General features: G+C 41.0%; 3 protein-coding genes across 13 annotated transcripts in view; 2 read left to right on the top strand and 1 right to left on the bottom strand.

Annotated features, from left to right (window-relative positions):
- Positions 1 to 133: 133 nt before the first annotated feature.
- Positions 134 to 1772, bottom strand: ROMO1 (reactive oxygen species modulator 1). The gene is made up of 3 exons (XM_006188592.2): positions 1633 to 1772; positions 1314 to 1444; positions 134 to 316 (listed from the first exon to the last, which is right to left on the bottom strand). The coding sequence occupies exons 2-3, from the start codon at positions 1442 to 1444 to the stop codon at positions 208 to 210; spliced, it is 240 nt and encodes a 79-aa protein (XP_006188654.1). The 5' UTR covers positions 1633 to 1772; the 3' UTR covers positions 134 to 207.
- On the top strand, positions 1709 to 18184 carry NFS1 (NFS1 cysteine desulfurase). Its single transcript, XM_006188590.3, has 13 exons — positions 1709 to 1892; positions 2511 to 2620; positions 3330 to 3446; positions 4019 to 4102; positions 6960 to 7112; positions 10369 to 10462; positions 11149 to 11283; positions 13409 to 13566; positions 13991 to 14096; positions 14176 to 14257; positions 15023 to 15106; positions 15495 to 15584; positions 17460 to 18184. The coding sequence occupies exons 1-13, from the start codon at positions 1796 to 1798 to the stop codon at positions 17521 to 17523; spliced, it is 1374 nt and encodes a 457-aa protein (XP_006188652.1). The 5' UTR covers positions 1709 to 1795; the 3' UTR covers positions 17524 to 18184.
- Positions 18185 to 19857: 1673 nt separating this feature from the next.
- Positions 19858 to 27978, top strand: part of LOC102512707 (RNA-binding protein 12) — a 33883-nt gene continuing 25762 nt past the window's right edge. The window contains exons 1-2 of one of the 11 annotated variants that reach the window (XM_014562499.2): positions 19896 to 19966; positions 25396 to 25480. The gene's annotated coding sequence lies outside the window, so the exon portion shown is untranslated. Of the gene's footprint in view, positions 20085 to 20453; positions 20479 to 25395; positions 25481 to 27978 lie in introns of those variants that run through there. The other 10 variants (XM_032462206.1, XM_014562498.2, XM_006188586.3 and 7 more) reach the window with 10 other exon arrangements.

Raw genomic sequence — 27978 nt, 5'->3', positions numbered from 1 at the left:
TTTAAACTTTGGATTAACAGAAACAGGTCTTGTGAAGCAAGATGCCAAACTATTAGCCCACCTCCAAACATCTATAACCAAACTGGGTAATAGGCTGAGAGTGAGAAGAAAAAAATGCCTCTAACAAACTCAGAATACTTAAAGGCTTGTTTTATTATAGTACATGGGATGGGAGGGGGTGGATGTAGTGGGCAAACACTGCCCTCATTAGCATCGGATGCCCATCCCGATGGCCATGAATGTACCAAAGGTGCCGCCACTCTGCATCATGGTTTTCCCGATGCCGCCCATCAGCTCCCGACCCCGCATTCCGATCCTGAGAGAGGAGGAAACCAAGATGGCGCCAATTGTGAACAAAAATACAGGGAGGGGCATTAACTGCCCTTTTCTAATTTGTGGTAATGCTGAATTAGGCACTGCTGAAGTCTGGCAGGACATTATCTCGTCTTACATGGGGTAGTACTGACAAAGAAAATGATCCATCAGGGTCTCTAGGTGGATTCTTCTGATTAATGTATCAACTGTCTTCAGATTGGGGGAGGCAGCAGCAGCTGTGTGGAAACCATTTGGGGGGAGGCGTGGCTGGTTTTTACCACCAGAGTATATATAATCCAATAAAGACACCTTTTACACGATTTCTTAGTGTTAATGACTGGAGTCAGACCTGGGTTCAAGAACTAGCTATGCAATTTACAGGCTGTCCAGTGTAAAATGGGGATAACGTTCACAAGATTGTTGTGATAACAGCACTTTACCTCAATGACACTCAGTAAGTGCTCAGTTAATGGTAACTTACACTCTGGAAAAAAATGGGAATAATACTCTTACGTGTGAAAATAACATTTAAGGTATAGAATTTATCTACCTTAGCTTGTTCCCAGTACAGTAAAATTAGTCAACAAGTTTGTTTTGGTACGCGCAATTGTAAATATAACAGCAGTAAGACGGTAGGAATAAACACTTATTGGGCACTTAATATGTGCCAGATTCTGTGCTAAGTGTGGTCTGATTTGATCCTTACAAGTCTATGAGGTAAAGGTTACTAACCTCATTTTACACTTGAAACCCAGGCTCCAAACTGCCTAAGATTACAGAAGGAGTAAGGGCCAGAGAGCTGTTTGAATCAGAGCTCGTATTTTCAACGACTGAGGTTTCCAACCTGTCCTCCCAGACTGAAGATGGTTAGGATATCAGTCTCGCTTGGACAGCGAGGGAATTGGAACGATGTAGACTCTATCCTGGCTGCAGGCCGAGTGGTGTGGAGCGGGAAAGTCCGGTAGTCCAGCCCAGAGATCACTGCCCACGCCCCTCACCTGAGGCAGGAAAACGTGCCGAAGAGCGCCCCGGCCGCCATGCCCACGGCGCAACCCATCACAAAGCCCATCTTCACGCGGTCGAAGCAGCTAGGCTGGGACTGTCCGTAGGGACCCACGGCCACCGGCATCTGCGGGGTTCGAAGGTTAGGGAAGTACAGGCCTAGCCGCCAGCCCGAGAGTATGGCAGGGGCCGGAGCTGGTGGGCTGGGAAGGGGCCCAAGGGTTCGGGGGAGTCTGGGAAGGAAAATAAGGGCGTAGCCCGGCTCTATCGCCCTCTGAGCGTTCGAGTCCCCGGGCCGCGGCGCCCCCACCTCACCTCGTTCGTGGCCTCCGTCGCTCAGTTCTACGTCTCGCACAGAACGCGACGCAGAGCGCACTCACGGCTCGAGGAATCGCTTCCGGGGCGTGGATTAGTACTTCCGGGAGCCTGTATCTGAGGACTGCGGCTGTTGCGGGTCGGGGGCTCTGCTTTCTGGACCATGCTGCTGCGAACCGCTTGGAGGCGGGCAGCGGCGGCCTTGCCCATCGCTCAGGGGCTGAGGGTCAAGGCGCCCACTCGGGGACTGCGCCTGCGCGGTACGCTCCGGAGCCCGCTCGCTGCCACCTCCCTAGGGGTGCGGAGCTTTCTTCCGGGAGCTGCGACGCACCTGAATTTTACCGAGCCTCCCTCTTCTACGCGCTCCCCAGACCCTCTGACCCTTCCTCTTGACGGCATCCCTCAAACTTTCTCAGGCTGGTCCCCCGAACGGTTTACTTCGCTGCGCGCACCCCTTTTCCACTTTCAGACCCTGCCCCGCAGGCCCTCAGAACCGTTGAGGCTCGGCCTTCGGACGTCACCAACTTTTAGAGCTGCTGCTCGTGTAGTAACCTTTGAAGGAGGTCTTACATACCGTCTCCACATTCCTCAATGGTTTTGCCCTTTCAGAGGCCACCCCCCACCCCCAATGCCAAGGACGCAATTCGAATATTGTCTAAACATCCCCCTCCAAGAACCCTGTCTCTATCGCTTACTTTCTTTTACAGTTTGCTCATGTTTTCTGATGTTTTGTTTCCTTTTCCACTGAGATTTGACCTCGGCACCCTTTAAACTTATCTCACCTACATCCGGTTTTGTCTTCTGCTATCTTGGATGCCCTGTGTGCATAGTTAGTTGCATCTTCTCTCACTTAGCCACTCCGTTTCATTTTTTGTCAGTTGTAGGCCATGCTCCCCAGTCTGCTGTTCCCTTAGATGCAGCCACTGCTCCAGAGGCAGAGTCAATGCTGCGACCTCTGTATATGGATGTGCAAGCTACAACTCCTCTGGTAAGGCTAGACGGGCAGCTTTCCCCAAGGCTGTTTATAGGCATTTTATTATAGAATTGGCAGTGCACAGAAATGGCTGAAGCCTTGTAGAAGTGCAAGCCATTGAGAAGTGTGTGCTGGGAAAAGCAACGAGTCAGGAGGCTTAATTTGTAATCCACTTGAAGTAACTTTACTACTTAACTGGCTGTTGACTTGGGTCATATCACTTTGTTGCAGGCCCTATGGTAGTAGTTAAAAGCATAGGCTCTGAAATTAGCTGGACTGCTACTTAACTGTGAATTTGGACATGTATTAAATAGGTTAAAAGATATAAAGCAACCTTTAGAACAGAGCCTGGCACATGATAAGAACTTGAATAGTCATGCAAGGTTTCATCAACATGTGGATTATCATGTTCTGGCCCCTCATAGATCACATTGCTTGGCAGGGGTGGAAACACCTGCAGACACAGCTGTCAGGGCAAGGCAGTGTTTGTAGATTATCTGAGGAAATGGTAGTATAATCCGTTTTAAGATGAATTGGTAGGGAAGTATGTTAGGCTAACATCTGGTTAAAATTTGAGGGGTTGGAAGAGTGTTTGAGGCCTAATCTAGACAGGGTCTGAAGGGTTGGGACTGTGTTGAGGCAGGTTGGGCTGGTCTGAGGGGGTCAAGTGGGGCCTGAGTTAACAATAGGCTCAAAGACACTGATTTTTTTCTGTTGTGCTCAGGACCCTCGGGTGCTTGATGCCATGCTCCCTTACCTAGTCAACTACTATGGGAACCCACACTCCCGGACACATGCTTATGGCTGGGAGAGTGAGGCAGCCATGGAACGTGCTCGCCAGGTTAGTTCAGAAGGTTCTGATGTTAGCGGTTCAGTGGCCTGTGGGAGATATTTCCTTCTTGGTAACTGTGGGTGAAGATAGAAATGGTTTGGCGTGCTCTCTCAGGAAGAGATTCAAAGAGCAGGCCTTTGGAGTTCCTCTGAAGGCATTTGATTATTTCCCACATTTCCTAGCTAAATGACCTTTAGCAAGTTATCTAATTTCTAGAAGCCTCCATTTCCTCATATTGAAAATGGAGATTGTAGTAGTTCCTACTCCTTTGGGTTTTGGGATAGATTAAATGAGACAATGCTGGTGATGTGTTTATTAACATGATGCCTATACATACTAAGAGCTCAGTAAGTTCTTTTTAAAAACACTAAAGTTGTTATTATTATTATTATTCTGTATAGGGCTGGAAAAGAGCCTGGGCTCTGGGATATAGCTGTATCTATCCCTTGTCTGACCCTAATGGGTGCAGAGCTGCTTCTTGGGCAGTTGATAGAGTACAGTGGAGTTCTTGCTCCCGACCTCTTAGTTATGTCTGCAGCTGCATTCCTGCCTGCGGAACTAATGATACCTGTTTCCTGCAGCAAGTAGCATCTTTGATTGGGGCTGATCCTCGAGAGATCATTTTTACTAGCGGAGCCACTGAATCTAACAACATAGCAATTAAGGTAAGACAATGGAATGAGAGGGCATATCTGGGCTTTCCTGACGTGGGAAATGGTGTCTTGCCATCATTTGGGCTCATATATGTGTTTCATAGTTACCTACTTTTACACTGTTATGATGAAAACACACAGACACACACTCTTTCAGATTTGTTGCTTCCTTCAGCCCCTTGGAATCTACTCTGTCTTAAGTCTTTGCTCCTGTTGAACTGAGTTCAGTGAGGTAGTTGGATAGAGAAGGAGGTGGCTCTTAGACCATTAACCATTTGGTGTTCTGGATGACAGCTACTTCAGAGATTAAATAATAATGACTCAACCCTTTTCCCCATTCTTTTGATCTCATCACAGTGATGTCCAGCATACGCTTGTAATTGGGCATGTTTCCCTGCTTCTTGTTACCAACTTCACCCTTGTGTCTGTGATTTCAGGGCTCCCTTCCTCTCAGCCTTCCCTTTCTTTCTGGTTAGATCTGTTTGCAGCAAGTTCCTCCTGTTTCTTTAGATGTCCCCATTTTGAAGTCCTGGCTACTGTGATACCTTCTGTCTGCATTCATTTGATCACCCATTCTGAGATTAGTCACTGTATCCTTGGGGCATACAGATCTTTGGTGCTAACAAAAGTAAAATTCCACTCTCCGTAGTCTTGTTGATGTTTCATAGAACATAATCACATTTGACTGGGTCTAGTTACCAGGGTCACTTAGGTAAATACCAAGGCTCTGATAAATTGTAGGCTGCTGTAGATTCAACTTTGGCTCTACCCCTTCTCACCATTGTCTCTCAGTTCTGCTGCCAGTATTAGTTTTTCTGACCTTGGACTGAGTGAGGAAGCCTAGACCAGGGCCAGGCTCCAGAGTCGCCAGCACTTTGCTTGATCCCAAGAGCAGGAAGGCATCCTTTCTTTGAACTGCAGAGACCACAGAGCCAGGGGTGTAGGTCTCTCCAAAGATGAGGATGATTTCTGGAATGGGGAGCATTTTCAAAACTTTGAAAATATTTGCTTTGAAAGTCTCCACAGTTTCCCAAACCTAGAGGTCAAGGATTGCTAAGGATAACTGTGACAGCTTTCCCCTTAGTCTCCTGGATGGGTAGAGTACTGCTGTTAGAGGATTCAACACTGTGGGTAACTGAGATAGGAGGTGGGGAAGGGAACTTTTAAATGTTTTCATTTTTATGCTCTTTGTCCTCAAGAACATACAGTTTTCATATAGTTATAATTTTGGCCTAATTAGTTTTATATGCTGCTTTTAAAGTAGTACTCTTATAAGCTCTGAGAGGGACATGGTTGCACATTTTATTTAAGTTTTTTAAAAGTTTTTCATGATATGTGGTGAGGTTTTTTTTTTTTAATCCTATGGAGAGGTTTAAAATAAAATGTAGGTCTTCTACTTCTTCCTCCTTTATTTTGACCCTGACTCCTGCTTGGCAAAGTTAATTTTGAACTGATTCTGTTTAGTATTGTTCCAGAAAACAAATTATTCATAAAAATAAATTTGCTTTTAATATTTTCACACATTGTAGCATGCCACATTTATTCTTCTATAACCATTAATAATATGTCCTATGTTTTTCCATTTCAAACTCCATAATTTTTACTATAACTACATTCTTTTTCATGGAGTTGTGTTATTGCAATTTACTGTTTATTTCTCTCTTATTGGATGTGTTTAATCTTTCCATTTTTTTTAAGGATTGTAAATATAACTAAAGCATTTTGTCTCTATAGCTTCATCTATCTTTTGAAATATTTCCCTAAGGTAAATTCCCCAAGGAGGAATCACAGTAAAGAGTGTGAATACAGCTTATAAAACATCTTTACAAATGATTCTCTGAAGAGATTATAATGTGAATATGGCCATCAGCAAGGAATGAATGTATGAGTTTCACTTCCACATTGCCAGCTTTGGGTATCAGTATCACCACATTTGCAGGTTTTGTTGTTTAAATAGAAATAAAAGAGAAAGGCTTTTCCTGGGATGCAAGGGTAGGAATTTTCCCTTTTCTCCACCTAAGGGATAGTAAAAAAGCATGTTTGGTCTTTGTCCTCTGTTCTGGCACAGGGCTTCAAAAACCCTTGGAGTTTCCTGAATGATAGGAATATCTTTTGTTATTTATAACAAATCCCTTTGGACCATACCTGAGTTTCTGGCAATGAAGTGACTCATGGTGGCCCTTAGATAGTTTCCAGGGACTGGCCCAAGTGATTAGAGGGTTGAAACTTTGGTCTGGGGAGGAGGAGTCTCGAGATTGAGCCCAGTCACATGGCCAGTGATTTAATCAGTCATGCATATGTAATGAAACCTGGCTAAAAACTCTGGGCAATGAGAGTGAGAGGAGCTTCCAGGTTGGTGAACTCATGGATGTACTGAGAAGTGGCGTGCTTAGATTCATGGGGAGAGGGCTTGGAAGCTCTGTGTCCCTCCCTGCCCCAGACCTCGCCCTGTGCGTCTCTTCCGCTTAGCTGTTTCTGAGTTGTATCCTTTATGTAAAAGCTATTACAGTAAGTTTAGTGTTTTCAGTGAGTTCTGTGAGTCATAGAGAATTATTGAACCTTAGGGGGCTGTGAGAAGCCCTGTATTTGTAGCCAGCGGGGGAAGTTTGGAGGGTGGCTTGTGACACCTGGGCTTTGTAGCTAGCATCTGGAGTGGAGGCAGTCCTGTGGGACTAAGCCCCTTAACCTGTGGGATTTGCACTAATTTGGGATAGTGTCAGAATTAAATGGAATTATAGGACATGCAGTTGCTGTCAGAGAATTGATGTTGGAGCATACTGCCCTTGTCCACTTACTCCTTACAACTGAGATGGAAGTCACTACTGTCTCTGATTATATTCTTCTTCCTTCCACCACCACCAATATCCAGGGGGTGGCCAGGTTCTACAGGTCACGGAAAAAGCATTTGATCACCACACAGACGGAACACAAATGTGTCTTGGACTCCTGCCGTTCACTGGAAGCTGAGGGCTTTCAGGTCACCTACCTCCCAGTGAAGAAGAGTGGAATCATTGACCTGAAGGTAGGAGGGACAGAATAGGAGGACCTTGGCTTCAGTCTATAAATCTGTCTCTTCAGCCTCAGCTGGAGCTTGAAGGATTAGATCTAATGGTGCGGGTAGGTGAAGTTTAGAGAAATAGGCCTCACAGTGAAACTGAGAGTATGCTCCCCTTGAGTGTGTACCATCTTCCTTTTCTCTGGAGGATTTGTTTCTCAGCTTTGTTGGTGCTTCCTGGTTTGTGTGAGAGCCCCTGGGTATATGTGCAGGATGCCAGAGGCTCACTCTCACGTTGGGTAAGCTCTGGCCTCCTCTTCCTGCACTCATCCTTCTAAAGAGGACGTATAGTTCTTGTGAAGAGTATTTCCCTTTTTGGCGCATATCTTTATATGTCCATTTTTGGGTAGTGAGTCCACCAGATTTTGGATACCAGCATCCCTAGACAAATCCTAAAATACAGTTTGTGGACAGAGTCATGTGCAAATAGAGAGAGTTTTACTGTTTCCTTTCCAACAAAGTGGCCTTTTATTCCTTTTTCTTGCCCAGTTGCCCTGGCAAGAACTTCTAGTACAAAGTTGAACAAAAGTGATGAGTGCAGGTACTCTTGTTCCTGATCTTGAACCATTATATGAACTTAGCTGTGGATTTTTCATGGCTATTCTTGCGTCAATGTCCTTTATCAGGTTGAGGAAATTCTCTTCCCTTCCTAGTTTGTTGAATTTTTTTTTTTTTTTTGCATGAATATGTGTTGGATTTTTTATGGGTAGGGGGTAATTAGGTTTATTTATTTATTTATTTATTTATTTATTTATTTACTTAATGGAGGTACTGGGGATTGAACCCAGGACCATGTGCATGCTAAGCATACACTCTACTATTGAGCTATACCCTCCCCGCTGGATGTTGGATTTTATCAATTGTTTTTTGTGTCTGTTGAGGTGATCATGTTGTTTTGCTCTCTGGTCTATTAATATGGTGTATATGTTAATTGATTTTTTTTTGTATGTTGAACTTGTATTCCTGGATTAAATCCCACTTGGTCATGTGTGTGTGATCCTTTGTTTATGTTGCTGGATTTGGTTTGCTAGTATTTTGTTAAGGATTTTTGCATCTATATTCATTAAGCCTATTTTTTTAATATATATTCAATAATTATGTTTCATTAAGGTTGTTGATTTGTAGTTTTCTTGTGACATCTTTGTGTGTTTTGATATCAGGGTAATACTGGTCTCAGAATGGGCATGTTGGTTGTAACCTACTGTTTTAGTCTTTCTAACCACTGTGTCCCTTCATGAAACTGTCCATTTCAGACACACTGTCTTCACCTCTCCCTAATGTGTCCTAACCAGTCTTACTTTGGGCCTGTCCTCACATATATCCTTACCTTTGGTCTATTCTTCTTTTTCTTCCTGCAATTACCTAATCTTCTGTCTCTTTTAAAAACTTAGTTCAAATCCCTGCTCTTTCATGAAATCTCTTTGGCTGCTCTAACCCCTTTTAACCTCTTTCTGTAAATCCCCTCAATTACTTAATGGCTTTTTTTTTTTTTGAGATATAGTTGATGTACAGTATTTTGTAAGTTACAGGCACATACAGCATAGGGATTTGCAATTTTTAAAGTTTATACTCCGTTCAGTATATATGTGTGGGTGGGGAGGGCTATGTGTGAATTCTCTGTATTTTCTGCTCAATTCTGCTGTGAACCTGAAACTGCTCTAAAAAAATACAGTCCATTAATTTAAAAAAAGATTATACTCCATTTATAGTTATTATAAAATATTGACCATATTCCCTGTGTTGTACAATGTATCGTTGTGGTTTATTTATTTTATATAGTTATTTAATGTCTTTTTACGTGCTTTGTTGTAGCATATGTCTATCTCTCCACTAGTCTAAGTTTCTTGAATGCTGGGAGCGCATATTTTCTGTTTTTTTTTCTCATATTACTTAACATAGTGCCTTTCTTTCACTTCATACTATTTATTGTGTCATAGTGCACCAGGGACAGGGGGATGAACAAGACAAGCCTAGTTTCTGCCTTCAAGGAACTTAACATTCTAGTGAATCAGGCAGTTAATGTGTAAATGAACCAATAAATGAAGTAATTATGAATTGGAATAAATGCTATAAAGGAAGCAAATAAGAAGCTGAGAGAAGCATAACATTGATAACCTACCTTAGACCAGTGTTAGGGAAATTATAATAGATGTTGGGAGGTTGATTAATAGTTTCTTTAAGATAAATGTTTTAGTCAGATGGTCCCTACCTCAGTGTTGTTAATATTAACCTTGTTTCTTTTTTACTACTTACTTTGTTCTTTGCTGCTTACTCTGACAACCTTTTTTTTTTAATTAAACTTTTAATTTTTAAATAATTGTAGATTCACATGCAGCTGTAAGAAATAATACAGAGAGTTCTCATGTACCCTTTATCCAGTTTCCCTTAAAGAGAACATCTTGCAAAAGTACAGTGCAATATCATAAGCAGGATATTGATGTTGATAACAGTCTACCAATCTTGTTCTGATTTCCCCAGTTTTGCCTATACTCACTCGTGTGTGTGTTTAGTTCTATGCAGTTTCATTACATATGTGGGTTCATGTAACTGTCACCACAAGGATGCTTCATGTTGTTCTTTTAAAACCACTAATTTGATCTCCATTTCTTTAATTGTGTAATTTCAATAATGTTATATAAATGGAATAATATAGTATGTAATTTGGGATTGGCTTTTATCACTTAGCATAAGTCTTTGGTGAGTCATTTAAGTTGTTGCATGTCTTAGTAGCCTGTTCATTTTTATTGCTGAATAGTAGTCTAGGTAATGGAAATACCAGTTTGTTTAACCATTTACTATTGAAGGACATCTGGGTTGTTTCTTGGTTTTGGCTATTATGAATAGCCAAATGAACATATGAATAGCTACTGTAAACATTTATGTATAGTTTTTTGTGTGTGTGAATTTAAGTTTACATTTCCCTGAGGTAAATGCCCAAGAGTGTGATTATTGGGTCATATGGTAATTTCATGTTTAGCTTTATAAGAAACAAAAACTACCAAACTTTTTTTCAGTGTAGCTGCACCATTTTATGTTCCCACCAGTACTGTATGAATGATCCAGCTTCTTTGCATCCTCCAGCATTTTGTGTTGTCACTATTTTAATTTTACCTGTTTTGATAGGTATGTAGGGAAAAGCCCCTTTTCAAGACTAAGTTTGCCTACATTCCGAGTTAGGGAGGACTTTGTTGGTACTATACAGTCTTACTTCTGATATTCTTAGGAACTAGAGGCTGCCATCCAGCCAGATACCAGCCTGGTCTCAGTCATGACTGTGAACAATGAGATTGGAGTGAAGCAGCCCATTGCAGAAATAGGTGAGTATCGTGGGTGGACCTGATTCTTGCCCACCACTGGGATCCATCTGAGGGGCAGGACTGGACCAGGAGCTGTGACGCTTTATAGAATACAGTAAGGAAATCAAGGGAAAGAGAACTTCAGTTCCTTGTTCAAGGACATATTGTAAATGGCATAGCTAGTATTTGAATCCAGGTCTAGTACCTGTTATGTTTTCATTTTCCTGCAGTTGGTGCTGAAAACAAAACAAAAAACCTCCACCTTTTTTCTCTACCTCATTCACTTTTTTCATTGTAGAACATCTCTTTATTATGCTCACCTAGAGCCAGAGACACTCACCCTGTAACCTCTTAGCCACATTAGCAAATAGATCTGTTAATCTTTGTGCCTTTTAAATCAAAAAGCCTCTAAAAGGTAATTTAATATATTGAAAGACAAGTGTTAATGAGGTAGAAAGATTCTTAAGAATCAAAATATCAGGAGTTTTTGATTTGGTGCTTTGCACTTGCTCTTACTTATTCTAGTTAAGGAGCTGAGAATGAGACAGAGACAGAAAGAGAAAAAGAAAGAGAGGATTGATTTACTTTATGGCTAGAGGCCAATGCCAGAGGCAGTTTTGCCTTAGAACTCTTAGTACATTGTGGGACAACTGCCAGGTGACTTCCTGACATTGAGCTCTGGTTCTTCCCCTCTGTTGTTTCCTCAGGGCGGATTTGCAGTTCCAGAAAGGTATATTTTCATACCGATGCAGCCCAGGCTGTTGGAAAAATCCCACTTGACGTCAATGACATGAAAATTGATCTCATGAGCATCAGTGGTCACAAAATCTATGGTCCCAAAGGTACTGCCCCTCCTAGAGTTCCTCCTCTCTGTGCCTCCCAGCAAACCCTTTGACAGATGTTCCTGGAATTCATTTGGGACTATCATTGCTCTCAGAGGAAGTTAGTGCTCTGCAGAATCCAAATGTTGTTTAGCAGTAGCAAAGAACACTTGCCTACTTGTAGACTCTAGTGGTTACTATATATAGCAGACCGTTCTTCCCTGGTCTCTTTAGAAAATCCTTAGAGAACATGTAGATGTTAATTTGGTTGAGGAGCAAAGGGTTTTGTCATATCAAATTAGCTAGGTAAGTCCAGTTATCTTGTCAGCTGTGATATGCAGAGCAATATTCTTTGAGTCCTTCATCCCCCTGTGTCTTATTTTAGCCTTAGGGGAAGATTGGGTGGGCTTTTATGTCTGTTGGTATTTGTTCTTAGATTTAGTTGTCTCTGCTCAGGTTAGTCTCTCAAGGATACTTGTCTGTCTCCTATGGTCCTGTTGGCCTAGGAATGTTTTCTAGGTGGAGTTCTGCCTCTTCACCCCAACCTTTGGCAAGAGTCTATTATCCTCTATTTTGTGGAGGTAGCCTTCAAAAGCAAACAACTCCTCCTCTGTCTTTTGGGTGAGGGCCTGTGGTGGCTGGCTATGCCTCCACACTTTAAGCTGTGTCTGCAGGGTGGATGTGGGAAAAGGTGTGATAGTGCCTGGAAGTATGCAAGCTGGCTTCTAAAGGCTTCCAGAGGTTATAAAGAGTGTTTTTGGCAGCTGCTGTTTTTAAAAGGCATTCTATCTTTAAAATGTTGCCATTATTGGCATTTATTATAGATAAATCTATTTTGATAAAACCAGTTAACTCATATTGAGCAGAAGCTCTGATCAGCACTTACATATGGGTATCCCTCACTCCAAACTCTTGCTTTTCGAACTTAGAATCTAATCTAAATAGATCTAGCTACTATCCAGAGCTGGTTATCTGAGCAGCTACTCTCTGAACTTGAGAACTGTAGAGGTTCAGCTAGTGAATTTGAGTTTGACTTTATTTTTTAATGGGGATGTGAAATATTTCTTAATAAATGCAGTTTAGGACATAAAATTATTTTAAAACTAAGGTCCTTCATAGTATAGTTAGGTACCACTGCCTTAGTTTTTATAGTATCTGCAGTCTCTGCCTCAACAGTTGTTCTGTGTGGGAGAAGATGACCTTCAGCAAGTGTTCACTCCATTCAAAACCCTTGACTAGTTAGTGAATACCTTTATACATTCATGCTCATATTTTGGTGTGAAATTCCTGTAAATGGATTTGCTGAGTCATAAATTATACACATTTTTAAATTTTGATAGATTCTAGGAGATTGTGCTAATTTTTACTTCCATTCTGATCTACCCACCCCTTTTTCCCTTAAGGTTTTAAATTTTCATTCTATTTAGACAAGGTAATATGGTTCAAAACTCAAAAGCTACAAAAAGTACACTGGAAAGTCTCACATCCCAGCTCCCAGCCATGTTGTTCCCCAACTGGGGAGGCAGTTTCTTGAGTATTTTTCTAGAATTATTCTATGCATTTACAAGCACGTATATACTTCCCTCACCTCCCCTATTTTACTCAAATAGTAGCATACTATACTCATTGTTCTGCATCTTGCTTTTTTCATCTAACAATGTATCCTTTTTTTAACTGGTGTACAGGCATTATTCATATTTCACAGTTTTCTACCAATGTATCTCAGAGATTTTATAGTGACAGTATAGAAGGAGCTTCCTCATTCTTTAATACACCTACTTTGTATTTTGGGCACAGATATACCATGATTTGCCCATGTTCCTGCTGATGGACATCTAAGTTGTTTCTAATTTTTGCTTTTATGAATAATGCTGCATTGTATGATGTCATTTTATACATGCATAGGAAGCTACTTTAAACCATTTTGGTCATCACTCCTTCTGGTAGTAACCTTCCTGATGTTAAATAATTTTGATAAATATTATGCTTTTGCTGGTATTTCTCCTTTTCCTCCAACATTTTTTATTTTGAAAAATTACAAGCTTACAGAAGAGTTGAAAGAATGTTTCAACCCCTTTGAAAAGTGATACTTTGTTTCATCTACCTTTTCCTTTTTCTCTTTTTTGTAACAAATTTTGTTTCCCAGGGGTTGGTGCCATCTACATTCGCCGCCGGCCCCGTGTGCGTGTGGAGGCCCTCCAGAGTGGAGGGGGCCAGGAGCGGGGTATGCGGTCTGGGACAGTACCCACACCTTTGGTGGTGGGGCTGGGGGCTGCGTGTGAGGTGGCACAGAAAGAGATGGAGGTATGGGGAGAGTAGTTCTGTCCCACAAATTCTTCCCCTGTGCTGGGTCTCCTATTTAGAGGCTTCTTGGCATGACTGAGTCAGATCTTTGCCAGAAGAGGAGGTTTAAGAAAACCATCTTTGTCCCAGTGCTGCTGGCATCTTGTTCTGAGGGAGGTGTAATGGGCTCCAAAATCCAGGGCCCTTCAGTAGTTATCAGTTCATTTAGTCTGGGTTATTGGAACCATGTGTCCAGTTATTGAACCCCTTTGCACACCAGGTGCTATGCTCAGTGCTGGGGATACAGTGGTTTCCATGAGTAACACAGGATGATAGGTGGGTCAGAAGCACTGGTACTTCTGGACACAGGGAAGGGCTCCCTGTCCTGTGTGTTTCTGAGGTGTTAATGGTCACTATTCATAGTCTTCCCTTGCCTGCTCCTCAGTATGACCACAAGCGGATCTCAAAGTTAGCAGAGCGACTGACACAGAAGATAATGAAGAGCCTTTCAGATGTGGTGATGAATGGAGACCCTGAGCACCATTACCCAGGTATGGACATGCCCATTCTGTCCCTATCTGGAAGAGCCTGAGACTCTGAAACTTCTCCCAATGCAGTTCTTTCTTCCAGGTTGCATCAACCTATCCTTTGCATATGTGGAAGGGGAGAGTCTGCTGATGGCACTTAAGGATGTCGCCTTATCCTCGGGGAGGTGAGTTGGACTGGATAGACAGGGACTGTGGCAGGATCAATTAGCCTGGCTTCTAAGTGGTAGGTTAGTACCATCTAGCATAGAGATGACAGGCACAACAGCTACAGCTCTTGGCTAAGAGTAATAGTCATTTTGTAAGTACCTTTTTTTTTTTTAAACAGAGGTACTTGGGATTGAACCCAGGACCTTGTGTATGCTAAGCCTGCACTATACCACTGAGCTACACCCACTACCCCCTGTAAGCAACTGTTTTTAGCTGGCTGGGCACAGGTTAAAGTTTGTTACCCTAGGAGGGCTTCCTGGGGTAGAATTTTGTGCCTTTTGTGGTCCCAGGAGATACATGTATCTGTTCTAGCATTCTGGCAGTTCTGTTACAGGCTTCCAGAATTCAAGGATGCTCCAGAGGCCATCAAGGGTTTAACTGCTGTCTAGGCTGATATAGATGGTGTATTTGGTTGTAGGGGAGTAAGCACATAGTCCCCTGCTGCCTCTTGTTGGCAGACTCAGATCATGTGGTATCACGTTCTGTCATGCTTTGGCAGTGCCCTTATTCAAAGAGCCTATCCTCAACAGCAGCCAGAGGAGCTAATTTCACATCCCAGAAAGTGCCAGCAGTATCCAAACCTTTACGCGTGTCAGATTAGAATGTCTCCTTTGTCTCCATAGCATGACTCCAGGGGCCTGGGGGTGGAAACAAGACTAGAGGTTTGGGCCAAAAGCAGATTTGATGATGAACCAAGCAATGCAATATGTCTTTCTCCTCAGTGCCTGCACCTCTGCATCCCTGGAGCCCTCTTATGTCCTTCGAGCAATTGGTACTGATGAAGATTTAGCTCACTCTTCTATCAGGTCAGTCAGTTGAGCTGCAACCGTTAATGATAGGCATCCTCTTGTATTGTTCATCTCCTGTTAGAGTCTTCCTCAGTCTAGTTTTCCTTGCCCCTTCTTCATTCTTCATGAAAGTTCCTAGAGCAGTGGTTCTTGGACTTCACTGACTGTCACCTGGGACATTTGTGAAAGATGAAGTGGTCTGAGTGCCACACTCAGAGATTCTGGTTCACTAGGTTTGGAGAACAAGTAGGAAGCTTCTTTTCAGGTGGTCCACAGACCATGTTCTGATAAACTCTGACCTACAAGGGAAGAACGGTGTTCTCTCCATGTCTTTTGTGTATTTGCTGAATGAATTTACCCCAGTGCCACAAGTCTGATGCAGTGCTCCTCTCTGTGCCTTTCCCAGGTTTGGTATCGGCCGTTTCACTACAGAGGAGGAAGTGGACTACACAGTGGAGAAATGCATTCACCATGTGAAGCGTCTTCGAGAAATGAGGTGTGCACTATTGTACCAGAGACCCTGTGGAAGAAATTGCAGTGCTGGCTCCTCTCTTTCCTCTGGCTGTGTATTAGCACTGCCAGAAACCAAAGCTTGAGAATTCTTGGATTTTAGGATTTAGAGGTTCCACAAAGCAAGAAAGTGGATCTCCCTGACTACTTGTTTTCAGAATATGAAGAAGTGTTTTCACTTTTAGTTTTTAACTAAAGAACTATATAAATTCAGATTTTTCATTATTTTATTGATAGTATTAATAGTTGTCATTGCAGCAATGTCAGTACAAAATTTGTTATTTGTAGACTAAGTATAGGAAAACTCTTTAAGATAGGGATTCTTAATTTGGGTTCTGTGGCTGGACTTCAGGAGGTACATGATAGCCCTGAAATTGTATGCTAAATGTTGTGCAGTTATGCATTTTCTTTGGAAGAAAGTCCATAGTTTTCATCAGATACTCAAAAGGTTAAAAACCATTATTCAGACTTTTCTTTATTAAGATCTCTACAAAAGTCAAGAGACCCTTTACCAGCCAGCTACCACCAGGGGTTCTGCTGGTAGCCATGGAGCTCTGCTTCCTCATGGGAACCCTGGGACTTCTGGACTTTTTTCAGAGCCTGGCTCTGTCCTGGTTCAATTTGACTTTCAAGATTCTCTTGATTTAGTTGGTGAGTGTGAGGAAGTTAGGTATATACCTACTTCCCTTTGTGAGTTCTTCCAGGCCTTTCTGGGCTCTGGATTTTCATTGCCAGACTCTAGTTGTATTACTCTAATATCTATAGCTTACTTAACTTTCTTAGGCTCAGGATTCCTCCTTGGCTTGACTTTCTGGTACTCTCTGTTATACTCAAAGGGCATTTCTACTAACTATGCTGCCAGGAAAGACTTATTCTTCCTCTTTGTGTGGTTTCAGCATCTTCACCCTATTCCTTCTGACCCTTTATAAACTGAATTCAACCTGGTCTCCTTAGCCCTCAGCCAGAGTTTTATTTTGTGGTCTATGTGATAAGTGACCTTGCTTAATGAGAAGAGACAGGAAGGAGATGGCTAACTTTAAGGATCCTTGGAAAATGTCATAAATGGAAAGGCATGCTGGGGATGCATAGTGTAAGGAGAGAGATAAACCAAGAATAGAATGAAATTGGTTAGAAGAAAATTAACTGGGGAAATCCAAACCACAAATCCCATGGTCATAATACATTGAAGTAATATCTGGTGAGGAACACTATCTAAGGTGTTTAAGCTGTAGGGGATCAGAGTCTAGGAGAGATTTCTCAGCAGTAGTTCTCATGTGAGATGGGATGCCCAGGTCTAAGATCCAAGAGAGCCTTTTGAATTGGAGCCAGGGATGTTGAAAGCATAGTCCCATTCTGGGGAGATGAAGCTGGTGGGAACTGGGTAAGAGTGCTACATACCCAGGTGATTAGAGCTAAGCTGTATCTCTGAGAACTAGAGCAAAACCCAGGAACAAGTGCTGAAGAGTCCATTTGTGGTGGGGATTAGTAGAGAGGATGAAACTTGCTACTTATACAGGTCCCAAGGGTCTTGGTTCCCCCAGGAAGATTATGTCCATAGCCTCTCAGGAGTGGGATGAGAGCTTTATAAATATAACCACACCTGATACTGTTGGCTTGGCCCCGTTGGAGCCAAGTCTGGGGTACCTGGTTATTAATGTTGGCAGCTGGAGAGAGGTTAGAGCTGAAAAAGACTTACATATAGCTGAAAAAGACTTGCTAATTTCTTATTTGGGGTCTGTCAGGGCAAGAAGATGGAGGAGAGATAATAACAGATGGACTCAAGTCAGGGTTCAGGGCCTATGAGCCAGTGTTGACTGCTTCCTAAGCCTTTACTCATCCAAATACCTCTTCTCTTTGGCAGCCCTCTCTGGGAAATGGTGCAGGATGGCATTGACCTCAAGAGCATCAAGTGGACCCAACACTAGAAGAGTGGGCCTCTGTCTTTGTGCTGGCCTGGCTCCTCTTGTTTCATCAACCTGTGTACAGCCAGACACTTTGTTACACCTAGTGGGTGCTCCGTGTTCAAACCAGAATTGGTATAGCCCAGTTGACTTCAGCATTGGCCTGCCTCCAAGAGGGAAACACAAGAAAACTATCTTCCTCCAGCCTCAGCTCCTTTGGTGGGGAACACTCCCCATTTCTCTCCAGGAGTCCTTCTCTGGTCATATAGTGAGTTGATGTTCTCATCCTGAAACAGGAAGGACATTTGCTACAATATTGCTGCTGGACATGTCTGTATCCTTGGTGGGGAAAGACAGAGGAACTGGAAGAAGGCTCTTTGTTCAGGGACCCTGATGCTGTATGTGGACATTTGAGTTGTTGCTTACTGCTGCTTAGAGACCAGCTCCTTCAGAAACAAGCATAATCAACTATGATTTAATCTTTTTGTGGCTCCAAAGGCTACCTTGTCATATTGGCTATATACTGAACAGCAAGTTTGCTTGTCTCCTTTGTGTTCTTGTCCTCCTTTCTTTCTTTTGACTTAATGGAGCCAGAAATATGTATCACCTATTACTCTAGTAATTTATGTTCCTTTTTAAACATTTGTTAATTTGCAGATTAGAGAAATAAAATCACCTTCCTCTATTTATTCTGTGACTTTATGAGAGGCTCAGGGGGAATTCCAAGCAGTGCTTGGGAATTGTGGCACAGACTACCACGCCACTTGATTTCCATAGAAAAGTCGGCTTGCCTATCTCTTCATTTAGCAAGTATTTGAGTGTCTGTCAGGTGCCTGACATTATGTTATTGGGGGTACACTGGTTAACAGGACCTAAAAGGACCTGCATTTCATTCTAGTAGAGACAGAAAATAAGAATTAAACAAATAAGGCTATTATAGGTTGAGATGAGTGCTATGGCAGAAGTAGAGTAGTGAGAGGAAGTAGCAGGGAGCGATCCTACCATGCTGGGTGTTACTAGGAAAGCTTTTTTGAGGAGGTGTAACTTAAGCAAAAACATGATTTCTAAGCCATCTAGGGATGAGTGAGAAATGAGAAGGAGTATCAAGAGCAAAGGGCCTGAGGTATAGAAAAGCGTGGTGTATTTGAGAAACTGATAGAAGGCCAAAACAGCCAGAGTAGTTTTGCCATTTGTGGGTCTGAAACCATAGGTGGGAAGTTAACAGCACTAAAAAGAGTGAGAGAAAAAAATTAATTAGTACATCACACATGCTTTATTTTGGTTATATATTTGAATGTGTATAAAGGCTACAAATGTATTTCTTATGTGAGCGATAGTCAAAAAAGTTTGAAAACCACTAGGCTAAAGTATGATGAATGCAGATACATAAGGGAAGGAGGAGATGGAATTAGAAGTTTTTTGAATAAAATCTTTTATTTTAAAAAATTTTAAATTTAGAGAAAGTTTGCAAAGATCATAGAGTTGCATATCCATCACCCAATTTCTCTGATTTTAACATCTTACATAAAACTTGTACATTGTCAAAACTAAAAGATTAACATCTGTACATTAGTATTAAACTTCAGATTTTACTCAGACTTCACCAGTTTTCTCGCTAATGCCCTTTTTCTGCTTCAGGATCCAATTCTGGATACCACATTGTATTCAGTAGGTTTTGTTTTTATATTATACCTACAAAGATAATATATAATACAGATTTGGTTCAAGAGTGTTGCCTGGTTTTTTAAAGCTGTACAGGGCTAGCACCAGGGTAGTCTACGACACAAACCTTTCCCAAACTCGTTGGGGGTTGTGGGAACTTAGTTCCTGATTTTGTTAGTTGACTCATTTTCTGACTTGGAAGATTAGTTCAATTATGGTAACATTAAGGGATTAGGGTATTGGCAGCGGTGGTGGAGTCTGAGTTGCTAGGATCAAAACAGCACGAGAATAATTTTTTTATTTAATAAAGTACTACAGTGCAGCTGTGGAGGGCTTCATGAGGACTGATGGGTAAGTTTCCCGGGACTGAAAATTTTAAATGGAGAAAAAATGAATCAGCTTTTGATTATTTTGTCAGGGAATCATCAATAGAACTAGTCACCACTTTATAGTCTAGTTAATCCTCAAAAATCCTGGGAGGTAGAAATCCCTTCCCCTCCCTTACCCTCTAGTCCCCTGTTGTAGAGGCTCGAAGAAGTGACGCAACTACAGGAAGTCGGAGCCAAATACTAGTGCGGATCCCACCGCGCAATCTCTCCCCCAAGGCGGAGCTAGTGCACAAAAGTCGCACGCAGGGACTCAAAGCTTCCCTTCCCGCAAACACCGGCAACTTCCGGGAGCTTGTCCTAGAAGCTCACTGCGCTTGTGCCGCCCCGCCTCGTGACGTAAACCACTCCGCCCCGCCCTTTCTGGAACGCGGAGCTGCTGAGCGGGCCGGCGGCCATTTTGTGAAGCGGCGAAGGAGGTGACGGCTGCTGTGGGCTCCGGGAAGCCGTTCAGGCTGGGGCTGTCGGCCTCAGGGCAGAGGCACTCGCGCGGGGGGTAACTCGGGTCTGGGTGCGGGTGCCGCGCAGCTCTCCCCGGTAAGACTCCCGCAGCCCCGGAACGGGCGGGGCTGTGCGGGGCTCGAGCCGCCCCTTGGTGGCCCGGGGCGGGGCCTTCGGAGGCCTCGGAGCCCGCCGCAGTGAGCGCCCCACACAAAAGGGTCGGGGCATGACTGCGGGGAGGCCCGGGGCGCCACTTGCGCCTCTCAGGCCGGAGAGGATGCGAGGAGGATACAAGAGGATGAGCCTGCCTACCGAAGAGGGGACGAGACCATAGCAAGGACGCCCCCTTGGTCGGAGAGGGAGGAGGCCAGAGCTGGGTGGCCCAGCGGCCTGTGAACTAACGGGAACTGCAGTGAAAACACAGTACATCCCTATAGAGCGAGAGTCTCTCTGCCCTCAAGTGCCGCAGAGATTATAACTGTTCCCCGAAGTGAGGACACTCCCTCCACCCGAGTGGAAAGGAGGCCCCTATAGCCTACCAGAAAAAGGGGACTACAGTCAGGACACACCTGTGGGGAGGAAGCTGTAGTCGGTATACGCCCGTGAGTCTAGGGCGGAAGTTTCGAAACTGGCCGTTTTCGTGGCCTGAAGGTGGAGGGGGTTGCAGCGAAAAGCTTCTAAGGCCCAGCTTTGGGGCGGGGCTTACCCTCGGGGGTGTCGGCAGTTTGAGAAGCCGGCCCCTGTAGCGTAGGTGTGAGTCCGCCTCTCGAGCCTCTGAGAATTGTAAGATGTCAGGCCCTTGGTCCCCGAGTAGGGAAGGGGCTGCTATGAGCACCACGTTTAGATTTCCCTTAGAAGAGAACCTCCAGCAGGAGGAGATCCAATGTGATGTGGAGGGTGGGTGATTTTGATGGAGAGTGGATTGAGTTTCTCTGTTGAAGACTAGAGGTGCTAGGTTGCAGCCACGTGAAATGGGTGGGAGGGGCATTGAGAATCTACAGGTTAGTGACGGGGTTGCACACTTGTGCGTGAGGTTTAGCTACTAGATTGTAAGTGTTTGGACGTTATGTGTGCTTCTTATGTATACTTCATAGTGAAAAATCTGAGGAGCTCCGGTGAGAGTTAACTCTGGGTTATTCAGTACTAAATGTACTGAGTTGTATCCTGAGAATTGCAGGCTCGGTTAAGATCTCTGGACCCTAAAATCCTCCTTGGCTCCGGATTCCCGGAGATGACCTAAGGTAAATTGGGCAGTTGGCAGAAATCATTCAAGATTAGGGTAATGCCAGTCAGTATAACCTGTTGAAAAAAATGATTGCATTTGAAAGTTTTGTTGAAGCAGAGACTTGTGACTGGAGTATTTCTCTTAGAGCTTCCTGCTTGAATGTTTTTAAATGGTGTGCTTTTTGTAAAATGCAGTACTAGCAACATGAATTGCTTTGGACTTTGTTATCTAGTTTACGTTGTTAATGTATTTCAGCATCGGCCGTTTAAAATCTAGAAGTCTGGACACATAGGCGGTTCTTGTTTTGCTGTGGTTTTTAATTATAGAAATGTGATACAAGACTTTGTTTTCGAAATTTAGTAGTTTTATAGTGTGGAGGATTTCTGGATTTAGTGGACGGAAATTGTGTTCAGGCATTTTCCAAGAATATTAAGAAGTTGAGAAGAACTGTTACAAGTGGTGAAAATAATTTTGCGGTAAATCTTTGAAATGAAATGTTTGGTGTGTTAATATAAAAATTCAGGATGCGTTTAGTATTATGACTAGAAAACAATTTTTTAAATGAAACAGGGAATGCGTTTTTATATCACCTTTATGCTTGATTAAATACTGATTATTTTGCATATTGATTGTAATGCATAATTTCAATTTTTCTTATGTTCATATCTGTTAGGTGAAAAATGTGAAGCTTTGTTTTAGAAACCATTGTGGTAGTTACTTTGAACATATTGTGTGCTAATACCCGAAAACTTCAGGTTTCCTTCACTTTCTTTGACGTGCCGAATGACTTGATTTTTGCATAATAAGTTTGGGGGTTGTTGGTACAATTTTTAGACGTGAAACTTAATTTTGTGGGCTAGTGTGTTCCAGATGCTAGAATCCAGTGACAATGTTTATGCTGTCATGCTGTTTTTATTCCGTTTTGTAGATAGTCACTCCATCATTTCAGTTTAGATGAATATTTTCTTCTGTAGATGTTATAGGAAGAACTTCTAAGTCATTAATGGTTTCACAAAAGATGGTTTTAGCTATCCCTCCCTAAAATGCTGTTGTTCATTTCTGTAATCTCCTGCCTGGTCTACAAGTGCTTGATAAATGTTTGTGGAATAAATGAATGTTGTTAAGTGTTTTAGGTCAACGAAGCAGAAAAATATGTTCGTTTAATTTGTAATTTTGTCAAATTTTACTACCACTACATATATACCTTTCGGTTTGCATGGAGTTAAGTTCGTTAAGTTTAAAGCCAGCTTTTAAGTCTTAAAACCAATAGTGAGGATGAGTGCGGTTTGCTAGAATAGAAGAAATACTGTTTCTCTGAAGTTTAAATCAAGTAAAATAATGAACATTTTTGTTAGCATTTGGGGGGATTAAAAAATAATATTTTAGTTTTTTTGGCAAGAGGAATAAGTATCTTACTTAGAAATGTCTTGATTTGTTGCCTTGAGTACTGACTGGAGGTTAATTAGAAAGTTGAGTAATAATGCTATCAAAGGTTTATATATCCTTCAGTGTCAGAAGAATGCTTCAGTTTTATTAAGAATGATCCCAGAATCTGAAATGTGATCCACATGGGGATGGGGACAAAATCAAGTTGATGAAGCTGATTTTTTTCTTGTAATGCCTACCTACCATAATGTCATTATGCTGCTTGTAGCTTGTGCCCATTATGATTGGTTCTCTGTTGCCCATTGCTGAGGTGAACATTTGAACGGTGCTGATTTTTTGTTTCCTTTGAATCTGAAGAACTTAGGTCTGCTGTACCCTGGTTTTTGTTGATTAAAGACTGATTATTGAACAAAGTTAAAATTCACTTTTGGACATTTATTATCAGATGAGGAGTGGAAATGATCAAGTTCTGGTTTGTGCCTTGGCTTCTTGATAAAGGATTATTGTCAGACATTTTATCTTGAAATTCCAAGTGATTGGAATGGCTAGTAAATAAGAAATCTGTCTTGTCATAATAATATGCTATATTTTTATAGCAGGTATTTGTAATTGTGCATGTAACTGCTATTTGTAAAGTGGAAGCAAACCCACTATGTGGATTAATTTCCAAGATAGAGTGGAAAAATACACTAAAGCAAGCTTCTTGTTTTTAGATCTTCTGAAATATATCAGTAGATTTAATGGCAAATCAAGTCCATTTTGTGATTCCCTTATGCTCTATGAATAGGTAAAACATGTATTTTAGATATTTTGTTGCTTAGAATTGTTTCAGTCTTATCCTTCTAAAATTCACCACAGTTTAAGGTGATTGGAGTGCATTTTTCATTTTGGTATCCTGCATTCAGTTGCTAGATGACATTTAGAACCCAGGAATGAGTAGGTTCCTGGAAAACAGAAATGCCTCTATTAAATTATTGTGCTTTTTAGAAAATGAGGTGTTGAAAACAAAAAGTACTTTTGTTCTCAATTTCTATTTGATGGAAGAGGTGTAACACCAAAAGTTGTGAAGTTCTGGCTTCTAGTCCGAGCTTCCTGTGTTCTTTTCTTTGGTATGGGGTGAGATGGAGCTTTCCTTTTGTTGAAATAGAAAAGATTTGCAAAGTTATGTCTAGATGGATTTTTGTACCTTAAATTGAACATGTTATACCTGAACTAGGGATTTGCTAAAATCAGCTGGGCCTTTCAACTTTTCTCCTTGTGCAGTATTTCTGGCAACCCTGTAGACATTTTTCAGAGTAGACCAAGCATGTTCCCTTTGGGCTTAACTGACTGACCCTGAACTTGTTCCTCTCTAAGTGGACATACAGTACCTTCTTCAGTCTAGAAGGAACCTGTTTCCCCTTATGTTCGGGACACATGTCCTAGCCCCACACCAAACCTTTTGAATTAGGATCTCCAGTAGGGATCATCTGTTTATCACTAATACTTAACTAGAAAATTACCCTGGTTTTGAGGCTTGTAGAGTCAAACCTATAGGTTTAGAAATAAATACTCATTCATGTAGTAATTCATGCTCTTCCTTGTTGGGCATAAACTTTATGTAAAGCAAACTTTTTTTCTGTTTCACATTTCCCTTTGTGACCCGTTAGATCAGCTACTAGATGTGGCTTTTAAATGTAGAGTTTTAAATTTTTATACTTAATTAGAATCAATTGTACGATGTATAAGAGATTAACAGAATGCTCTGGGCTTTTGAAAGTATTGTTTATGACATATTTGCATAACTTTGTGGCAAAACGGTCTCACTGTTCTTTAGTAATTTGAGTGGTTGTCTAGAGGATGTTTAGCGTGTTCTTCAGATAAGCTTGGAGTAACAAAAACTTTTGAGTATGTCTTTCTGGTGGTGAATATTAAGCTCACTGGTGGTATCTTGATCTTGAAAGATAGTTAAAAATCAGCATCGTCATTCTACGTAGGCGTCTATTGGTAACTTCAATACTTAACAGTGACAGTTTCCTTCTACTCTTTTGAAGATAGTTGTCTGATCATTTGGTCATATAAAGTGCTTGTGAATTGTTCATTGTAACTTCACCAGTCTGGGAGAAATTCCAGTGAAAGATGAGTGGCCTGTTTTTGCTTTGGGAGCTACTTTTAATATGCTAGACTTTAGGAATTTTTTTTTAACAAGTCTCTTGGAACCATTTTAGTGTTAAAAGAAAAAGCTCTTTTCTTAATATTTTGAATTTCAGTGGCTTTAACTAGAAATTAGTCCTTATACCCAGAACTTCCACTTCATTTATGTTTTTTGATGTTTGATGCTATTTTGGTGCAAAGGAAAATATATTGGAAGAGTAATTGCAGTAATTTCCATGGATACCCTTGAATTGATGACTTAATCTGTCCAGGAACTGTTACTGTGTGAACTTGTGCTTTTTCATCAAAAATTTAGTGGGAACCTGAGGAAATAGGTGGCAGTTGGATTTGTGTGAATGGAATTTTCTGGACTGGTTTAATCATCAGTGATTAAAGCAGTTACCCAAGCTTTATGACTGCTTTAGTTTTTGATTGATTCATTCTTGGGCTAATGTATGACACATTCTTGATGTATATAAATATATGTTTTCAGAGATATATTTGAAAGCAATACCAAATAATAAACATGTGAGATTTTTTATACATTCTAATGAAGTACTCTGGTGGTTTCAGACTCGCCTTCATAATATACAGTTCAGCGTGGCCTGTGAGTGTTTTGTGTTTCCTGCATTGATTTTTGCCTCCATTTATTCTCTATTGCAGTCTAAAAGTTGGTTTTAATTGGTTGCCCACAGGATTGACTTGGCCTCTACTTCTTGTTAAGAAAATACATCTCTTGTTTTATCAGGTAAGAGATTTTGAATAGAGGGTTTGTTTCTATACAAGATAAGATGAGATTATTAAGTAACATGAAAATATGTGTAATGACTAAATTGGTTTTTTATTTGTTTTTAACAAGCTTATTTGAGGGATGGGGCTGGGGTGGACTGGGTGTCTTGAACAGTTGTTGCTTCCTTTAGGGGTCAGTTTTCTGTGGATGCATTTCCTCTGCTGAATTCCTGATTATTAGGCAGTATGTAGCTGTTTTTTCCCTCAGTAGCATTCTAGTCTAACTACAAATACAGGTGCTTGTTATTGGTATGGTTTTTTAATATTTTTTAGAAGTATAGGTATAGATAATGGGTCATTTGTCTTAGGGTACAGATTTTGATATTAGGTGTAACTTTAGTGGTTGGAATCTAACCCTCTTGTTAATAACTAAGATAGGCTCAAGCAGGATAGGTTGAAATGACTCATCTGTCAAAAGGTACTTAGTAGCAGAATAGCAGATCTTAGTTTATTTTACATTTTTCAGAACCCTAAAAACTCTTCTTCTTAGATGGCTTTATAATACATCTTGTGCTGCTCTACTTTGGTTTACTCCTCAGCCCTTTTTAGATGGTAATCTGGGCAGATTTTCAATATTACGTTTTCATGTGTACCTTGTACAGACTTTGGCTAAATTCCTTCTGTTAGCAGCACATGGTTTGAAGACTTACTGTATATGCGCTTAAGCCCTGTGTTTAATTCTGGGAACTATATCAAATCCCCATTTTATTGTCCTGATGCAAACTAACATCTCTCAAGTTTTAGGGAATCTAGATTACCCATGATATTTCCCCCAATTAGTGATCAAGTGTGTTTTGAAGTTGAATGGCATGCTATATGCTACTTGTATATAGGCAGTATTCTAGAGCTAGTAAGGAATGAGAATTTGATTTAATTAATCAGAACCTTCTTGATGAACTTTTTATAGACTGCTAAATGGTAAATAAGGGCAAAAGAGTCTATTAGTGTGATGTTTTTAGTATTAATTTTTCTTATTGACTCTTGCAGACCAGAAATGAGAATCTTCCCTCTGCCTTTTCCCGAATTTTTGTAGTCCCAAACTTCCCTAGTGTTTTTCATATGGTCTTGTTTTCTATTTGCCAGTCCATCTTTCTGGATTAAATCTGAAGATGGCTTTTAGTTTTTTGTGTATGTGTGTGTGAGGAAACTGTCAAAGCCAAATGCATCTTTTGTATACAGCAATCGTAATATTGAGATACATTTGCAGATTTTGTTGCTTCAAATTAGCATTCATATAGTGTTTGACTTTGAAAAACTGCTTTCATGGAGTTACAGAATTCTTAGAGCTTGTAGCAGGGAACTTTGTCTGATGTTCTTGTTTGAGAATTGATGAAACCAAAGCTCAAATAATTTATAATTTCCCAAAGGTCACAGATAGTTTAATAGGTTTATATTTAAAAGTTGATTTTTTTAAATGACTTGGAAAACATCATATGCTGTTGGCCACATAAATTAAAAATTCTTTTTTCTAGTCACAAGAATTTGTTTTGGATTACTTTACAAAGGGCTACCCTTGCATTTATTCTTAGAAGCCATATGAACTGAAGTACTAAAGTCAAATTCCACAGGAGTTATGTTGGGTCACAACCAACTGAATAAAGTTTATATACTAGTTCAAAAACAAAAAATACCTCTTTTTCATTATCCGTCCTCCCCTGTGGGTTAAACACGGCGGTTTGTTTGTTTGTTTGTTTGTTTGAATGGAGAGTTAGAGAATGAGACAATGAACATGAGTTAATTAAAACAGCCATGGTGAATGGCACTATAACCACTTTTTGGAGTTATGACTACAGGTAACTAATATTTTGGCTATTTTATTCAGTATTTCTTTTGGATACGTAGTATGTATTAACCTTATGTAAAAATTATATGTTGTTTTCTTTAATAAATAAAGCTATAAAGCAGATACAAGAGTTTTAGGATGAAATATGGAATCAGTCTCATTTGAGACTTGGATCTGCTTTAGTATTAAGTATTATTTGAAATTCATTAGTTTTCCAGTTTTGTTTCTGTTGGATTTTGAGATTGAGCCATATAAAATGATATATGATAATCCCATAAGTTGTCACGTTTGTAAGGAAGATGCTGAGCCAGTTTTAAATATTAACTGTGATATATCCTTTGTATGTTTTTCCCTGTAGATTGTTAAACTTTGTTTCCTGATTTGACTTACACATTTCTTTTAAATCTTATTGAATAATTAGTGGTCTGAATGATGGTATAATTGGTGATTTGATCGTCCTATGGTTGTTTTACTGAAACTTTTGAGTCTTGGGGCTGAACTTCTAATTGTTTCCAGAATTAATCCCTTTTGGAAGTTGAAATTGGGTTTTACATTGTAAATGGCATATAATTTTCAGCTTTCAGAATTTCCATATTTAAAAAATGACATTGCTTGTGATAGTTTGAGGGAATATTTGAGGGCCTAATATGGTAGCTGATCATTCTTGTAGCTAA

The sequence above is a fragment of the Camelus ferus genome, chromosome 19, assembly GCF_009834535.1.
Source record: "Camelus ferus isolate YT-003-E chromosome 19, BCGSAC_Cfer_1.0, whole genome shotgun sequence".
In the NCBI taxonomy this organism is placed as follows: domain Eukaryota; kingdom Metazoa; phylum Chordata; class Mammalia; order Artiodactyla; family Camelidae; genus Camelus; species Camelus ferus.
The sequence above is the reverse complement of the archived record's forward strand: the minus strand, read 5'-3'. Positions and strand labels throughout refer to the sequence as shown.